Source organism: Pogoniulus pusillus, chromosome Z (genome assembly GCF_015220805.1).
Source record: "Pogoniulus pusillus isolate bPogPus1 chromosome Z, bPogPus1.pri, whole genome shotgun sequence".
In the NCBI taxonomy this organism is placed as follows: domain Eukaryota; kingdom Metazoa; phylum Chordata; class Aves; order Piciformes; family Lybiidae; genus Pogoniulus; species Pogoniulus pusillus.
Genome location: NC_087309.1, coordinates 56,454,436 through 56,471,007, shown reverse-complemented (window position 1 = coordinate 56,471,007; position 16,572 = coordinate 56,454,436). Strand labels below are relative to the sequence as shown.

The 16,572-nt window shown below is 36.9% G+C and overlaps 1 protein-coding gene across 7 annotated transcripts in view; it reads right to left on the bottom strand.

Annotated features, from left to right (window-relative positions):
• Positions 1 to 16,572, bottom strand: part of KDM4C (lysine demethylase 4C) — a 330,384-nt gene that overhangs the window by 284,706 nt on the left and 29,106 nt on the right. For 3 of the 7 annotated variants that reach the window (XM_064176762.1, XM_064176758.1, XM_064176759.1), the window contains exons 5-6: positions 13,205 to 13,398; positions 5,744 to 5,793 (exon numbers count right to left, since the gene is read on the bottom strand). In XM_064176762.1, the coding sequence (XP_064032832.1) occupies positions 5,744 to 5,793; positions 13,205 to 13,398 (244 nt within the window). Of the gene's footprint in view, positions 1 to 2,024; positions 2,446 to 4,275; positions 4,555 to 4,641; positions 4,925 to 5,269; positions 5,451 to 5,743; positions 5,794 to 13,204; positions 13,399 to 16,572 lie in introns of those variants that run through there. The other 4 variants (XR_010309134.1, XM_064176757.1, XM_064176761.1 and 1 more) reach the window with 4 other exon arrangements.

Below are 16,572 nucleotides of genomic sequence, written 5' to 3'. Positions count from 1 at the left end.
ACTGGAATAAGAAGCCTCTTAATTTGCAATCAGAACTTCAAGCCTCATAATGCTTTGCTCCACCAAGTACTTTCATTTTGAAGCTGGCATGACAGCAGCTTGGTATAAATAACAGCAACAAATATTCAGCTTAACCTATGACAGCCTGAATAGGCATTTGTCCAGTGGATAAATGTACTCTACCTGTAGTTTACGTGCTCCAATGCAAACATTTGGATGCCAACTGCTGAATCATACACTTGTAGAGTGTTCTAATTCTGCTCTAGGTGTTGAGAACATCAGTGTTTATGAAAATTGTATTTTGGAGAATTTTCAACCTTATCTTTTTTTCCTCATTGACATACATTTATAGGCAAACAAATTCTGCTTTATTGTGATTGTTGGTTATTGCTTATTGGCTCTTACAAATTAATTGTTTTGAATAGTTAAATTGTGTTCTGTATGGTAAATTACAGGAAGGGAACAGGATACATTATAGCTAAATATAAGTAACAGAAAAGAGGTTTAGAAGAGGTCTGCCACATTTCAAGACACCATGGGAGAAACTAGTGTTGCATGCAGATTCCCACAAAATACCTGCTTTTGTAGAATTGAGTTAATTGTAAATTAAGATTTCATCTGTCTCATAAAAGCATGAACATACAGCTTGAATGGTAGTAATATTTTAGAATTTATATTTTTTCTTTTGGATGTGGCATTTCACTGGTAATCCTGTAAATGCGTAATTTTAACATCAGCATGGTGTCTGAGAATTGTTCTGTTGAGCTGCAGGCATGTCTTGGATGTGCCTTAATTTAATGTACTTATTTGTAAGAGCCTTGTGATTCTTCTCCTGCAATGTTCTCTGTTGGTTGGAATCACAGAATCATTAAGGCTGGAAAAGAGCTTTAAGACCAAGTCAGTCCAACTATAATCCAACTACCCTGACCACTAAAGTATATCCTGAAGAATCACATCTATGCACTTATTGAACACCTCCAGGGATGGCAACACCATCACCTCCCTAGGCAGCCTGTTCCAATGCCTCACCACTCTCTCTGTAAACTTTTGTTTCTGTTTTAACTCCATGTACCACACTCTCTGAGCCCTTCATCCAGACTGTTTTTAATTCAGCAGAGAGTCCACCCATATATGTCATTGCCACACACAGAATGCTGACATAGGGAATTATGACACTGTTCCCCAGTATAACCTACTAGCTTCTAATGAAGAGTGGGTTTGCAGATTTCCACTTCTCCAGAGGTAGCTGGGGACACTTTTCCATGGCACACTGCCCTTTTGCCATGCAGTGCTATCACCTGGCTGCCTCTGTATGCCTCGAGATGGCATTCCTCCTGGCTGGCACTTTGAAGCTCTCCAGTTCGGTGGCATTTTCAAATGTAACTTTCACAGCTGTTCCCCAGGACTTCCCTTTCAGGCTGCAGCATGCGTGGCTCACTAGCTCCTCTGCACTGCAGCAGGGCATAGCCTTTCCGCTGGCTTCAGTTACGCCATGGCTCTTCCACGATACCAGGTGAATGAGCTGTGGACGCAATTTACAGCCTGAGTCAAAACCAGAGTTCCTGTGCACTGTGCCTTTCAATTGTGCAGCGAATGATTCTTTAAGGTAAAGTTTATTTTTCATCATTTATTTCTTGCACTGCTCTGCGCTGGCTGGATTGCTCTGCAGCTGGAGTTTGGATGCAGTTTGCAGAGGGCTGCAGGCAGATTTGCTGAAGCTGCCACCGTGTTCAGCAAAGCTGAATCTGAACTCATTTTTCACAGCGAAATTCAGGGGGTAGAGGAGCTTGGGGCTTCTTCAGAGTGCTAGTGAGCGTCGCTGGCTGTAGAAAACTTTCCTGCCATAGTGCTCATAGTGTTCCGCTCCGCAGCCATGGTGCCCAGTGTAGCTGGTTTTAAGTCACTTTTCCTTGCAAAGTCCTTTCTGCGTGGCTCACCAGTCAGAACAGGCGGCAAGGCAGCGATGTGAAGCAATTCCCCAGAAGATGTATTTTGGCTGCTGCTTTCACGTTTTCTCCAGCACAGTTTCACTATCACTTTTGCTTTTAGGCTGAAAACTCCTGGGTCAGGACGAGCAGTGGGTGCTCACAGGCTGCATGGTGGCTCCATGCCTAGAGTGGTCAGTGGATGTGGCTTACAACCTATTTCTCAGGTCAGAAACAGAATCATTTTTGGAGCCTGTGAACGCTCTTAAGGAGACACTGGGTTTAATGTGCAATGCAAATAAATCATAAAGTCTCCAGTTCTGTGTCTCTGACTTTTCCAACTCTCTTTCCAGATGAGAAATCTTTTCATCAGAATTTTTCCATTCTTTTAGCAATTGTACAACATAGGCCTCCATAATCACAGCATGTACACTGGTGGGCTCACTGGCATGCACTGCTAGCTTTTCAATAATGCATTCTGGTTTTCTGCAGTTGTCCTTGTCCCATTCTAAGCCTAAGCCTGTAATTACATAACCCCATTTCTGTAAAATTTCCACAACTGTGTGCCCAGCTTGCTGCATCATAATGTCAATACAGTAATTATGCTTATTAATAACCAGGTGAAAATAATAAAGCTAGAAAATTTATTAACATAAAATCTCAACAGAAAACTTATTTATGAGGTCCAAATGCACAGCTGTGGCTATTTCCACAGGGAACAGGCAATCTGAAGTTAAGAAAAAACAGAAATGCAAACATTAACTGGAAGAAGACTTATGGCAGTAATGTTGCTTGCCTACTAGGAGATTTCATGGCCGCTAAGCGAGGTGGCTGATACCTAGAACCTTTATGGGAGACTTTGAAGGTTAGACTTGCCAGGTTTACTCATGGCTATGCTGCTGTTACAAGGGAGGCGTCCCTTTAGCACATACAGGCAAGCAGACGATGCGAGTGGCCAGCAGGCTGCAGCTTGCGTTTTTCTCTAACGCTCAGTAAATGGCTGCTGCTGCACACAGCGAGGCTCACAGGTCTGGAGCACTTCTTGCCCCTGCAGCCTTTTGTATGGCAGCTTTGTAGTTGCTTGCTATGAGAGGCTTTTTTTAGCTGCAGCCTCAACAGCGGTCCTTCTTGTTCTCCAGGCAATACAAGGCAAGGCTTACCCTTTTGGACAGTATTAGCATAACTTTCCTCAGACAATAATGATCAATAGCAGAAAAAAAAGTTAAAGGGAGGAACGCAGTACTTTCACCTATGGGATCAAGTTTGCCCAAACACAGAGAGAGATAGTCTCTATGCGTGCCACAAGGTCAGACCACGTGCAACACATGCACTCGATACTCCTACACCCAGGACATGTCCTGGCAAGTCTGGACCATATGCAGTTTGCCAGACTTAGAACCTCCCAGCCCATTGTCTGTTTTGGGGCATGTCTGGGGCTTGTCCTTCCAGGACAGAAATGAGAGAACAAGTGTTGCTGAAACTACTCGTTCTCTTCCCAGAGTCACAGAAAAAAAGTACACAGCTATTACACAACATCTAAACCTGGATATTCTTAAAACACTGTACAGCTATAGCTGATCAATATGACATCTACAATAAATGCCTAAGCAGCCATACAACATCAAATAACAAATAAACCTACCCACAGGTCCTGTCACTAGCAAATATCAAAAGCAGATGTACAGACAAGCAGTTAATTCTGAATGAAATTTTTGGTCCTCTAAATAATCAAATACCAACAAGTTGCTGCTCCAAGAATTCCAAAGCCAGATACAGTTCCTACACTCTTCTGACAGAATTGTTTGCCACTGTTGTGCAGTCTCCACCTGAATCCATGCAAAATTTCGGAATTCATGATGGACACTATGGAGTTCATAATAGGAAAGGAATCACCTCCTTCTATTTGTTTCGAACTTTGATTGAACTCTTCATTCGGAGTCATAGCTGTTACTCTTTAACTGCCTTTTCTATTTCAGCCATCACAGCTCTTTACCGTACCCTCTTCCCTTTATTTGACACTTGCAGACTCCAAGTGAGAGCTAACAAACTAACAAAATGGCAATTTTTTCAGTGTCCCTCTTTGAACCTTTTCTATTTGTTTATTTGTTCCTTTCCTTCCATCATTTCCCATAAATGTTAAAAATAATTATTAAATGATGTTATCATAAGTCAACATCACTTGCCCAATCTAGAACAGCTATCAACTTATTTATCCTTGAAAATTAAAAACTTCATGGTATTGGTATGCACGTGAAGTATTCCCCACTTTGCAAGTTAGAAAAATAATGTTTTGGGTATTTTTAAAGTGATGACTTTCTGTAACAGAAAACTATGTCCAAATTATTTTTTTTTAAGACTGCAAGTTCATGAGTCTTTATTTCCACATCTCAGTGGTACATGCCATCATAGAATAGTCTACAAATAGCTCAGAAAGAGTCATGTACCCATATGCACAAACAATGGGTACAGATAGAAAACACGGAGTTTTTCAGATTTGGTCCTGATACACAGTATCTAATCATCAACTTTCAATAGCATAAATAACATGTTTAATAGCATGCCATAAAACATAAGCTGCCAGGCCAAGAGACATGCTTAATTTTTCCTGTGTTCATAAATTGCATTCAATCTAGGAACAAAACCAAAAAAATGAGAGGTGTAGTTTTATTGAAAATAAACTACAGTTTGAGAATTTTTGCCATATACTACTCATTTTTATCCCTTAGATCTCAACTTCAAAACAATACCCTTTGCTCCTTTACTACACACATTCTTCACACACTTGGAGGGCAAAAAGCAAACACATAACTTGGCTAAACTGGGTTTATATGCTTGCTCACCCAACAGCATGCTGCTGCAAAAGAAGAGTTAGCTTTGATTTGTCTGCCTCCCCACTTCTGAAATATACTAACAAGGCTTCCATTCTCTACCAGGTCATTAACTTTCATGCAACTTCTGCAGACTCAGATGTCTTCAATATTTCTATTTTAGTACCAAATCTAGATAAAAAATTAAGATTCAAGTATAACTGATTAACAGAAGCTATTACAAGAAAAATCTAGAGCAGAGACTGTAAAGGTTAACCCCTCCTGGGGGTGACCTGTACCTGACCCCAGGCGCAACAGTTAGCGCACTTCCTGTCTAGACCCCCTATAAAAACAGAGGAACTTCCTGTTTCTCTTTCTTTCTTTGACCTGCCTGCCTGCCAGCAGCACCCTCGCTCCTGCTTTGCCATGTCGTAGGACAAACATCTCCTGAATCTACCTCCAACCATTGCCATCAACTTGGTTGTATCTTGTTTCCCTTCCCTATACCTTTTTGTATCCCTCTCTTACAATAAATACCTTTTATTTATTGTTAAAAGTTCTTTCTTTTAACTTCCAAATCAAAGCAAGGATATTCTTCAGGTGTTTTACCCCTTTTCATTCTCTGAATCTAACTCCTTTCTTTCCAAAGGCAGGGAAAGGGGAAGGCATCCTATTATCATATTCTTCTGCTAGGCTTCTGGGCTCTGGGAAGCTTAAACTAGAACCAATACAGAGACATACAACATCAAAGAAAAATCTAATGAACAAAATACTAGGCCTAGTTTTCATAAACATCACCAACATAAAAATGCCAGTAAAAAATTAAGTTCTACGAAGACAAAATATAGTCTGTTTAAAGAATTCCAAGAACTACTTGTTAACAAGCATACTGTAGACAGGTAAAAGTCACACTCTATTAGGTAATAAAACACAGTAGCTGAGTCAAGTTTTTCACTTTGCTAAAGGTTTGTCCTTTAAACATCCTATGTATGAAAATACTGAAAACATTACCTTGAGCTAGTCTTTCAAGCCGTTTCCCATGCTCTGGAGGAATAGCATACCTAAAAATTCACATAAAGAAAAGCATTAAATATTTAAAGACGTAATTAATACAAAACCCATGATTCACACATGATAAATATCTAAAAATACAAAAGCCAAAAATACTAAAGATTGAAAAATTATACAGCAGAACCACACCAACCTCTAAAAAAATAAAGAGGTACTTTAAAAAAATCACTTCTAGTTTAAACATTATAATACATAGCTCAAGAATGCTCCATTCACCATTTAAAATAATGTACACTGGCACTATTTGATGTGATTGCACTACTCATGTTAACAGACATATGCCTTCATTTTCTAAATTAAACAAAACCATGCAAATCTTATTTACACAGGTTGGATTGCCTTTAATTTTATTCTGCTTCACAACACAAGAATTCAACAGAAACACGAGCATTAAACATCTCCGTTTTTCCTTACAGCCAGTGCTGTGGAATAAAAGGGTTACTCATCTTTTTTTTAACTCTAATTGCAATGATTCTACAATCACTTTCAAAATGAACTTCCTTTAGTTTAAAATAATTATACATATCTTAGAATCACTCTGCTCTTACAATAAGTTCTTTTCTAAGGAATTGCATAAACTGTTTGCAGCATGGCAGCAATAATACAAAAAACCTGGAATCAGTCATGTGATTTTTAATGTTTATTTCAGTTTTTTAAAACTGAAGATTATTAAAAAGTTGCAATTTTGTTCTACTTTTCTAAACACTTTCATTCATATATTGACTGGACAGACAGATTTGACATATTAATAAGGCCTTATTGACTTCAACTGCTTCAATATGTGATGTAACAGACGTTTTGTTCAGTAGGTTGATTCTTACCTATAAAAAATTGTGTTTTAGAAAAAGGGAAAATGCCATACACAACACTGTTTGAAAATGTGTATTTGGACTAAGTCAAATGTATTGCTTTTCTCTTTTACTACACTGAACACAGATCTCATTCATCTCCTCCGACAACTTAGAAACACAAGTGAAGAATACTAAGCCCCTTATTTTGCAAAAGAAACGTTCCACTACCTAAAGCTCTGATTTGCACACACAGAAAAATTTAGTCTATTAGACCTGGCACTGCTGCACAAAAGACTCTTTGACCACAGAAGTTAGTGCTCTAAGCTGAACTGTAACAAAATCCATCTCTACTGACAACTGACTCTAACTGGTACTAAATAAAAACGATAATTCCATCTTTGCTTTGGCCACAGTTTTAATCAGAATTTCACTGACTTAAAGCAATGGATTTTGATTTTCTTGTACTTGAAGTATTTGTGGCTGTTGTCCACTCTGTATCACACATGCCTCAACATAGACATAGTGATCTAAACTATGCCTGCATCTTTCATTTCCAAGTGGAGACAAATGCTAGGTACAGCATTACATACTGTATGGTCTGCCCTTATATATAACTCCCTAAAGCAAAATACGAGTAGATAGTGTTTATGTCTCTAGCTGGACTGGATCTTTCTCCTAAAAAGTTTGGCTTTCATTAAGTGTGTGTAATTACATTTTTGTGATACTACACAGAGGTATGCTTCCATTTGCATACATAAGCATTTAAGCACTTCTTAAAATTACAAAAATGCAAACTTGTACAAGTGAACTCTCAATAAGTTCTAAGAAAAATGAGATGGGACACCATCTTACCCAGCTATAGCTATTCAGTTGATCTACAATTCCCAAGAGATAATTCACTCAAAGGAAGCTGGTGCTTTCCATTATTGTCTTTAGTGTCTGTAGTAGCACTCCTCAATCTTTTATTTCTTCCCACCAAGCTTACTGTTTTGTTTTCTTTTGTTTTCTTATGGCTAAGAAAAGATCCAAGGAGAGAAGACTCTCTTTGTAGTATTTGACATTAGGAGACCCAAAGTTACTTTCCAAGTCTTTCACGGTTGGTTCCCAAACCAATGTTTAGCAAACTGAGCTCTTCAGCAATTGAGCAACCTGCCTTTCATATTAGTCAAATCATAGTGACACCAGCCTTACTGGATCCTTTGTCTATTGTATATTAAACAAAACAAACAACAACAAAAAACCCCACACACAACACCGTCCCAAACTCAGATCACTGCATCAGAGGAAGAATTTATTCACCCTCTTATCTCAACAGTTAGCTGCTAAGAGAAGTTCAGCAGTGTTAAAAATTCTTTGGAAAATATTTTTCATCATGTTGTGTCCAGCTTCCCTTTAGTTGCACTATCAGAAAGTCACTAAATTTTATTTTATTTCTCTACCTTCAAGGCAAAGTCCAGCCCTAAAATGTAATGGACATTAAACGCTAAATCACTAAGATGCAAAGAGAGTGTTTCTGGGTTAACAAAGAACACAGAGAAATACTCATAACTACACACATAAAAATGTTTCCTTTTAACTGAACAAATGCTAATGTACATTGTTAAAACATTTGCACATTATTATGACTGTTCAATGGCAATAACCTATTGAAAATCATTGATATTCACACTTCAATAATTTACCATTGAAGCATCTCTAACTTTTTGCAACTTCAGTTTAAAAAATTACTTCTTTTAAGACATAGCTATAAGCATATTTATTTAGAAAAAATAAGCATAGCATAGCATTAAGTAATATATATATAGCTTTCTGGAAATACTACATGTAATTTTTAAAGCATCCTACGTAGTCTACTATTGTAGTTAAAAGTAAATATAGTGATTCTATTTATCATTTATCTGAAGCAGGTTTTTATTTCTCTTCAATCACCAGCATCCACTCTAGAAAATGCCTCTATCACAAAGTTTGTATCAACATAAAAATCCTGGTTTAAGGACAGAAATATAATCTAACTCCTCACTCACAGAAACTGTGCTAGAGACGAAAGGACTACCTGTCTTTAAAGAATGCTAAAAGTCATGAATTTTGTAGTTGTCTTTGTTTAACAACCAAGGATATCTCACTAGCCTGCATGGCAAAGCGAGTATTACTTTAGCAAGAAAAGCAGTGGATTTAAATGACAATAGCTATATGAATACAAAGACTTCAGAATTGTTTCTATTTTTCCAAGGACGTGATAACATAACTCTCAAAATGTAAAATGCAGGCTGTAATAGCATCTCAGAATGGTGACTACATGATGACCCTAGTTTAGAAAGTCAGAAAAATAAAACCTGAATTTGTCATTAAAAAAAAAAAATCTGTCTGTCTATTAAAACAGATTTCCTATGAGTCATACAAAATTATATAGGCCAGCACAAAGCTCTACAAACTATCAGTCATATCTATGTTCTGACTTTCACAGCTGATCTGTCTTGCATCCCTCTAATGTTCAGGATATGAGACAAGGCAGAAGGGAACAAATGCAGTTTGATTTGTCCCTAACACAGATAAGGCAAAGCAGCTCATTAAGCCAAACTTTCACAGATGCTCTTTCCTTTTTCTAACTTTCTCTAACTTACACACTGAAGAGCTAGAAAATAAATGGTCATACACTGTACATACATTGGAGAACGTGAAAAAATAAATTCACTGTATCTCACAGCCAAAAGATCTTGTAGGAGTCTACCCAGACTGACAGTTAACACCATCAATTAAATGAAAATTAAATCAATATAAGGCACATCTTTAAAGTAGTCAGTGTCACCTTTCTGGTGACTTTCTGGTGACTTTGCAGACCTCTACTCTTCAATGTTACATTTTATAAATCACATCTTACAAATAAAAAAGGGCTGGGGTTTTGTGTCACTGGTACTGGTTTTTCTGCAAAAGAGTTAAGTGGTTACTTGGTACAGCAGAATTGGGTAAGTGTAGGAAGCACAAATATCTGAAACTAAATGTGAATTCACTTCATTTTTATCTACGTATGGTGTCATGAGGACTATCACGAGACTGAAGGAAAACAAATGGGGTTACTTTTAAAACAGTATTATTCAAAGTATTCACACAAACACACACCAGAAACAAAGAATCACTGCTTTGCTCTGCAGCAAGTACACACAGAAGCAGCCTCAGTTGTTATCTTGGCAGTAAGAAACAGAATATAAAATACTAAGAGTGCTGGTTTGAGGCTAATTGGAATATTTTACTGAGAGAAATTAAATCCTTAGCTGTGAGAAGGAAAAAAAACCTAAAACAACAAAAAACAGTACCCTATATCACTCATTCTTCTGCTGAGAAACACAACTAGTCAAAATATAGATAAGACACTCGCTGCTCAGACACTTCTCAGCTCTCAGTTTTTGTTCCTTCCTTCTCTCTGGCAGGTCTGCGTGGTTGCCTCTACCTTAACTTTTTAATCCAATCTAACCTTTTTCCCTCTAACCTCCTTGTCATCTTTTTTTCAACATCTCACCTCAGATCTCTCCAGATTTATCACATGAGATATACATAGATTGATCTGGCTATTTCTGAAGGGAAGAGGGAGTGGGAAGGGGGTTTGGGTCAGGAGCCCTCCTCAGGACTGATTTCTGGGAGGGGTAATATGTTTCTCTATTACTTTTAACTTGTATATAACTGTAAATATTGTGTGTGTATATATATGCTTGCATATTGTTCTAAGCTGTAAATATAGCTTCATTCATTCACCCAGACTAGACTCAGCTGGCTGGAAGTTATTTGATAAGTTGTGGGGCATGTAACTCCCAAATCATCACACCAGGTTTCACTCCTCCTAAGCCAGGTACAGGCCTATCAACTACGATAACACCATCAGCCTGCAAGCTAATTCAGTATGCTAAGTACTTACCCAAACTACTTCTCTGAAGCTCACATTATATCTTCACAGGGGAAGGTGATTTTTCCTGCTGACTAGTACTTTAAAAAATTCCAAAGCTTCAAATCCATAAAGAGTTGTTACAACCAAATTTACAAAGCAATTATCATCACAAATAAATCTAATTCACAGGTTTCACAGTTGAATCAGGCAATCTGCAACCTCCATATTAAATTAGGAAAATGCTGTGTGTCTAATTCCAGGCACTAGGCTCAGAACCCTATGCCACTCTCTACAAACAACACTAATTTGCTCTGCTACCTATTTAGGTGGTTAATACTTATTATATATAAACACAATAAATAAAATCCTTAAATACAAACTGAAATCTAAAAGTTAATTAATTTGCTGTTTTAAGACAGGAAATTTCAAGGTCTAACTACCAAATTATTTTCTCAGTTTCAAGCACGATAACCCTTTCAGACTGTTGACAGACCCCCTACATCATTTGATTATAGACGCCTTTTCACAATCAGAATCTCTACTCTAATTATAGTAATCTCTGTGCCTCCCAACATTCTTGTCTAACTTTTCTGATACTCTTCAGCAAGAAAGGTAGCTAATCCTCTCCTCTTCTAATTTAAGCATATCTCTTGACCTCACATTATGTACTCTATTTTTCATTCCACAAGTTTGGGGCTCACTCTAATTTTCTGTATCTGTTATTTTTCCTTGGCATAGAACATAACCAGGAAGCGTGTCAGCTCTGTCAGTGCAGACGCTGTGCAAAGGTAGCAAGACTCTTTCATTCATGCTAGTATCTGCATCACCTGGACAAATTATGACCACACTTATGTTTCATATGAAGAAATCAATAGAGGAACCAATATGTATCATATAAACTTCTTTGTGTAGCTCTTGAAAGTGAAGAAATTAAAGTTAATCTATGCCTAAACATTGGAGAAAGCTTCACATTCTGTAAAGATTTGACACAGCAGACAAATCCAGATGCTGCCTACAAGTTCTCATCATTGCTTTCAGGTGGGAGTTGTTGTCTCAACTCAGAGAAAACACACTGCCTACCATGTTTTTGTATTTTGCAGTTCTCCGTAAGACCAACGTGGTTGTCTTGAAGATGTAATTGTATGCCCAGTAAACTTTAAAAATATGTATTACTTCTATACATGCCAGGTTATTTGGTTTCATTATGGAAGCATTTGTCAACTCAGCTTAAATTTTCTAAGAGCAGAGAAGATCTTTGCTATCTGTATCCTAAGATTCAATGTATTCTCCACTTTCTGTGAAGAAAACAGTAATATCACATTAACAGACAATGCATTTTACTGATACAGGAATAGCATGCAGCATTTCTCCAGTAAAAGCACACTAACAGCCTTCCACACCACCTTCCTCAGTGCTGCATTTCTTAACAACATAGGCCAATGTGGTCCAGAAAATTAAATCCTATCAACCACTATTTCTTCAAGCAATGAAAAAGTCAGCATTGGATTACTTTGCTCATTAGAAGTCTAACCAAGTATCTGTAAGTATCTAGAAAAGCTCATTTCTAAAGACTCCAGGATTTAAGTAAATGTCTCTGTTACTCGGAATATACACCACAAGGTCTTTAAATAGCACTTTTGAAATTTCTAAGTCTCCAAAACAATTTTTATGCACATAGTCTTAACAGGCCCTATCATCTTAGATTGGAATTACCTGTCTTTTATATTCATTCTTAACAAAGATTCAACCTTATGGCCACAAAGTCCTTCTTAGCATGTCTAATTCTATCAAAGCAGTAATTTCAAAAATATATGTGAATATATATAATTAACTCAAAACATAAGACTTGCATTACTACAATAGGTGGTGCTTACCTTCTGTCTAAATGCAAGAGACTCACTACACAAGAAGGGCAGGCAGACATACTACAACTGAAGAACTAGCAGCTAATCAGTTCAGCACCCTCTCAGTTTATATACATGACACTGCACACGTACTTCACATGGGCACAACAATAAGCAGAAGCATTTTACAGAAATCAGATTTTCATCTAAGTTTGGATGACTATAAACTGCCAGACTCAAACTAAGCATAACATACCTTCTACATCTACATGTTCTACATGTTCTCTTCACAAGATTATTTTACAAAACATAGATTTTATCGTCAAAAGGAAAAAAAACTTTCCCAGATACTTCAAGATACATATGGAGCATTAAACCTACTTCCCTACTAATGCTGTTCAATGGAGAACGGATAGCAGAGACTTCATACTTACAAAGCACTTTTAGCACTGAATCTTATATCCTACTCAGCCTGCTGAGTTAGAAGTAGGAAATGTGATCTTGACTCATAACAACAACTAAATGTATGCATAATGCAGTCCCAAAAGACAACTGAACCTATTTCAAAGACCTTTGTAAAATAGTAATAGGGTTCCCAACTACTCACTAAACATCTCATATTGAATCATTACAACCTCTTTCTCTTGAGCTTAAATGTCTTATCTATTTAATCAGTCTCTTCCTTTAAAAAGAAAGAATGTATTACTGTGATGTTCTTTACTATCATAAATCTCACATATTTCATGGCATTTTCAGGCTTACAAAACCTAGCTACTATCTCGGCCTCCCAGCAAAGCTTCACTGCGATGCTACTGTACCTCATCTATTTAGTGTAGTCATCTGAAACAAACAGAAAAATGAAATCGTCTTCATAAAAATTTAAACTTGCCATGACTTTGGCTCCCCAAAGTGGAGATAATTAATACTGTAGAGATCCATGTCTTCAGTGTGCCATGCAAATGTTGTTTTCCACATGCCAAAATACAGATACGGCGTATTTACACCCTCAATAGAAATTCCACACTCTTCTCCTACAACATCCAATATTGTATTAAGATGAGCAATATTCCATTCCTCAACATCCTGAAAAAGACACATAATAAACATATTAATATGATAAAGTAATGCAGCTTTATAGAATAGCATCAGCCAAAAGGTAAACATCAGACATAGTCCTTAGAAGACTGATATTAATTAAAAAATTGTAAGCACTTTAAAAGACAGTTAAAGTTATCCAAAGAAAAATTCTTCTAACCTTAGGAAGATTTACAGCAGGTTCTACGTCTGAGATGTTCAAAGCAGAGAACACAAGGAAGTCTCTCTCTGTTTAACACTTAATACGTCTAACTAACATGGCGTGAAATACCATACATAATAGAAATAGTATCTGTAGCCAAAACACTGATGAGTTGAAAACTGGATGCCTGTAAGTTTCACTGGGTCATCTACACTTTTTCACTAGTTACTAATACTAAATGGTATGAAAAAATATTGTAAAATTTAATTTAAGTGTAAATTTACTATTTATTTTAAAGGTATAAAGACTAAAACCATTACATCACACCAGAGGTATGTCTAGTCATAAGGACATACTGCATAAGAAATACACCAGAAAAATGAGCCTATTGATTTCACTGGCTATCAGCTGTTTCCTTACACTATTGCCTATAAAAATTGTGTATTAAAAGCTCTTCAGAAAGCCACACAGTTTTCGCTGAATTTCACAATTCTCTACAAAGTGCAATTCTAATTTCAGGTAATACAGCATGTAATAGTCAGAATAACCATGATCAAAGCCACAAAATTGAAAAGAAAGATATTAGACCTCATCATAACAGCAATTATTAGAACCCTCAGGGGAGACATTAGCTGACACATGAGCAGTCAGAGAAACAATACAATAAAAACATTACAAACTCAATTCAGGCAAGTTTCTTTTTTTTTAAAGAGAGCTCCTAAACATGCCCTTAACCATTACCCCACCACGATGAATATCTCACTGAAATGTGGGGAACAAAATGATGGCAGACTGGAGTGCTGATGCAGCTGATTAGAACCAAGAAACACTGTGACATTCAGTAGTTGGGCAGGTGGTAAAGCAAAATAAGAATGCAGGTTAAAAGCAAGAAGCAATGAACATTTAATACTCTCACTGTTCACTTCTTTGGTTTTAGGTATTATTTTCAAGCATGTACATAAGCAGCAGCTAGAACTGTTCCATCCTTAAAACGAAACAAAAACCTGCCATAGAGAAGAATCCTAAGAGAAAAAGGTTGTCTCAAAATACCAAACATACCAGATACACAATCTCTACACTCAAGATGCATGGGCTATTCCCATTTTCTAAAGCCTATTTTGGGCAAGTATAACCATCTCAAAAGAAAATGACTACCGAAATGGTCTGAAATGCTTACATTGCACAGAATTCTTTTAGCTCTTATTACATCTTTGAACTTAAACATAATAAATAAATCAGTTTTACATTTATGTCTTGATCGTTACAAGTAATTATTACAAATTACTGAAGCTGCAACATTCTCTCTGTACTTTTTATTATTCCAAAATAAAAGTAAAATGTCAATTCCAACTTTTCCAATACTTAGGTAACTGTGTTTAAACTTTACAACTGCAATGCACACTAAAAAGATGTCAATACATAACAACACTTTAACAAATCAAAATATATCTTAGCAGGTGATGCTATATTTAACAACTGTTAACAGAACACATACTACCTGACCATGACATGTAGCTAGTAGTCTCTTACACATATACAAAACACCATTTAGATATTGTAATCTACTGGATGTCAGGAAAATACAAAATACTTTTTCTGCTCAGAATATCACAACAATGTATGATCATTACAGTAATTTTAAGGGAATATGTAAATGTGCTAGTTTAAAGCTAGCTAGAATGTTTTGGTGAGAGGGACTAGATTACAGGCTGTGAAAGAGAAAACAATGGTGATGTCTACTTCACTCATAGGCTGGCTGAAGTGTATAAGAACAAGAGTATAAACATAGATAAGGTACTTCTGCTTGGGAGCTCTGGACTGCATTTCTCTCTCTAGCCTCTCTGCCATCTCTGATTAATTCACTTTGCTTCCCAACCTCCTGTCCCAATCTCCATTCTTCCTTTGGACTGGGGTAAGTCTGAGAGGGGTAGGGGGAAGGTGAAGGGGTGGTTGAGAGCCCCTCCTGGGGACTCAGGTTTCAGGGAGGGGAGTTGTGTTTCTGTATTACCTTTTACCTTGTATATTTCTGCATATAACTGTATATACTGTAAATAGCTGCTTGTATATTGTGCCAGCTGTAAATATAATTCAAACTTCCAGAGCCAGCTGAGCCTAGTCTGGGTGATTTCTAAAGGGCGGGAGGGGCAGGTAACACCCAAACCATCACAGTAAAGAATGCATTCCTAATTTACCCACATAAATTATGGCAAACATTTTTAAAAATGCTTATCATCTTTGACAACTGTAACACAATCCAACATCAGGAAAACAGATGGAAAAGAGTGGGTTTTTTTCTTTATTACAACAAATAAATGCAAGTTTGAAACATCACCTACGGTCATCACCATGCACATTAAGACTTACCTTGTGTTTCTTTAGAGAAATATAGGAAAATTACAGGGTACATAGTTTATACAGACCACTACTCAAACCTTGACTATTTTTATAGGCAAGTTAAACCTACTGTAAATTACCATTGAGAGTTATTCTGACTCCCTTAGCAGCCTTTGAACCAGCTTTAAACGATGTGCAGAGAAAACGGGACATTTTGCAAGCAGCTTTCAAATATCTGAACACCTGCAGTTTAGAAGCTCATTTCTCAAAGGCACAAAGAAGAATGTAGCTTTCAATATATTGGTTAAAAGAGAAGCTCAAGGTTGTAAAGCAGTGACTTCTTTGCAGATAACAGAAGAAACTCCATGAGAAACTTTTTTATTCCTTTTTTTAATAATTAGTATTCTTTGCACTTACTCAAATCAGCCAACAGTGTGGTGTATTCTGTTTGTATGAGCATGGTTTCTGCATGTATAAGTTAAAATACACAATCTTTCTGAAGTGTTTGGTTTTTGCTGTGATTATCTCATAGATTGACTCATGTTAATATTAACCTGGCATACTGGGCATCTGTTCTACAACTGGTATTTAAAAGCCCCTATGACTGACTGCAACAGCTAAAATAGTAAAGAGGAATAAAATCCAAGTTAAGAAATAGACTGACATGGAGTAGGAGAAAAACACAG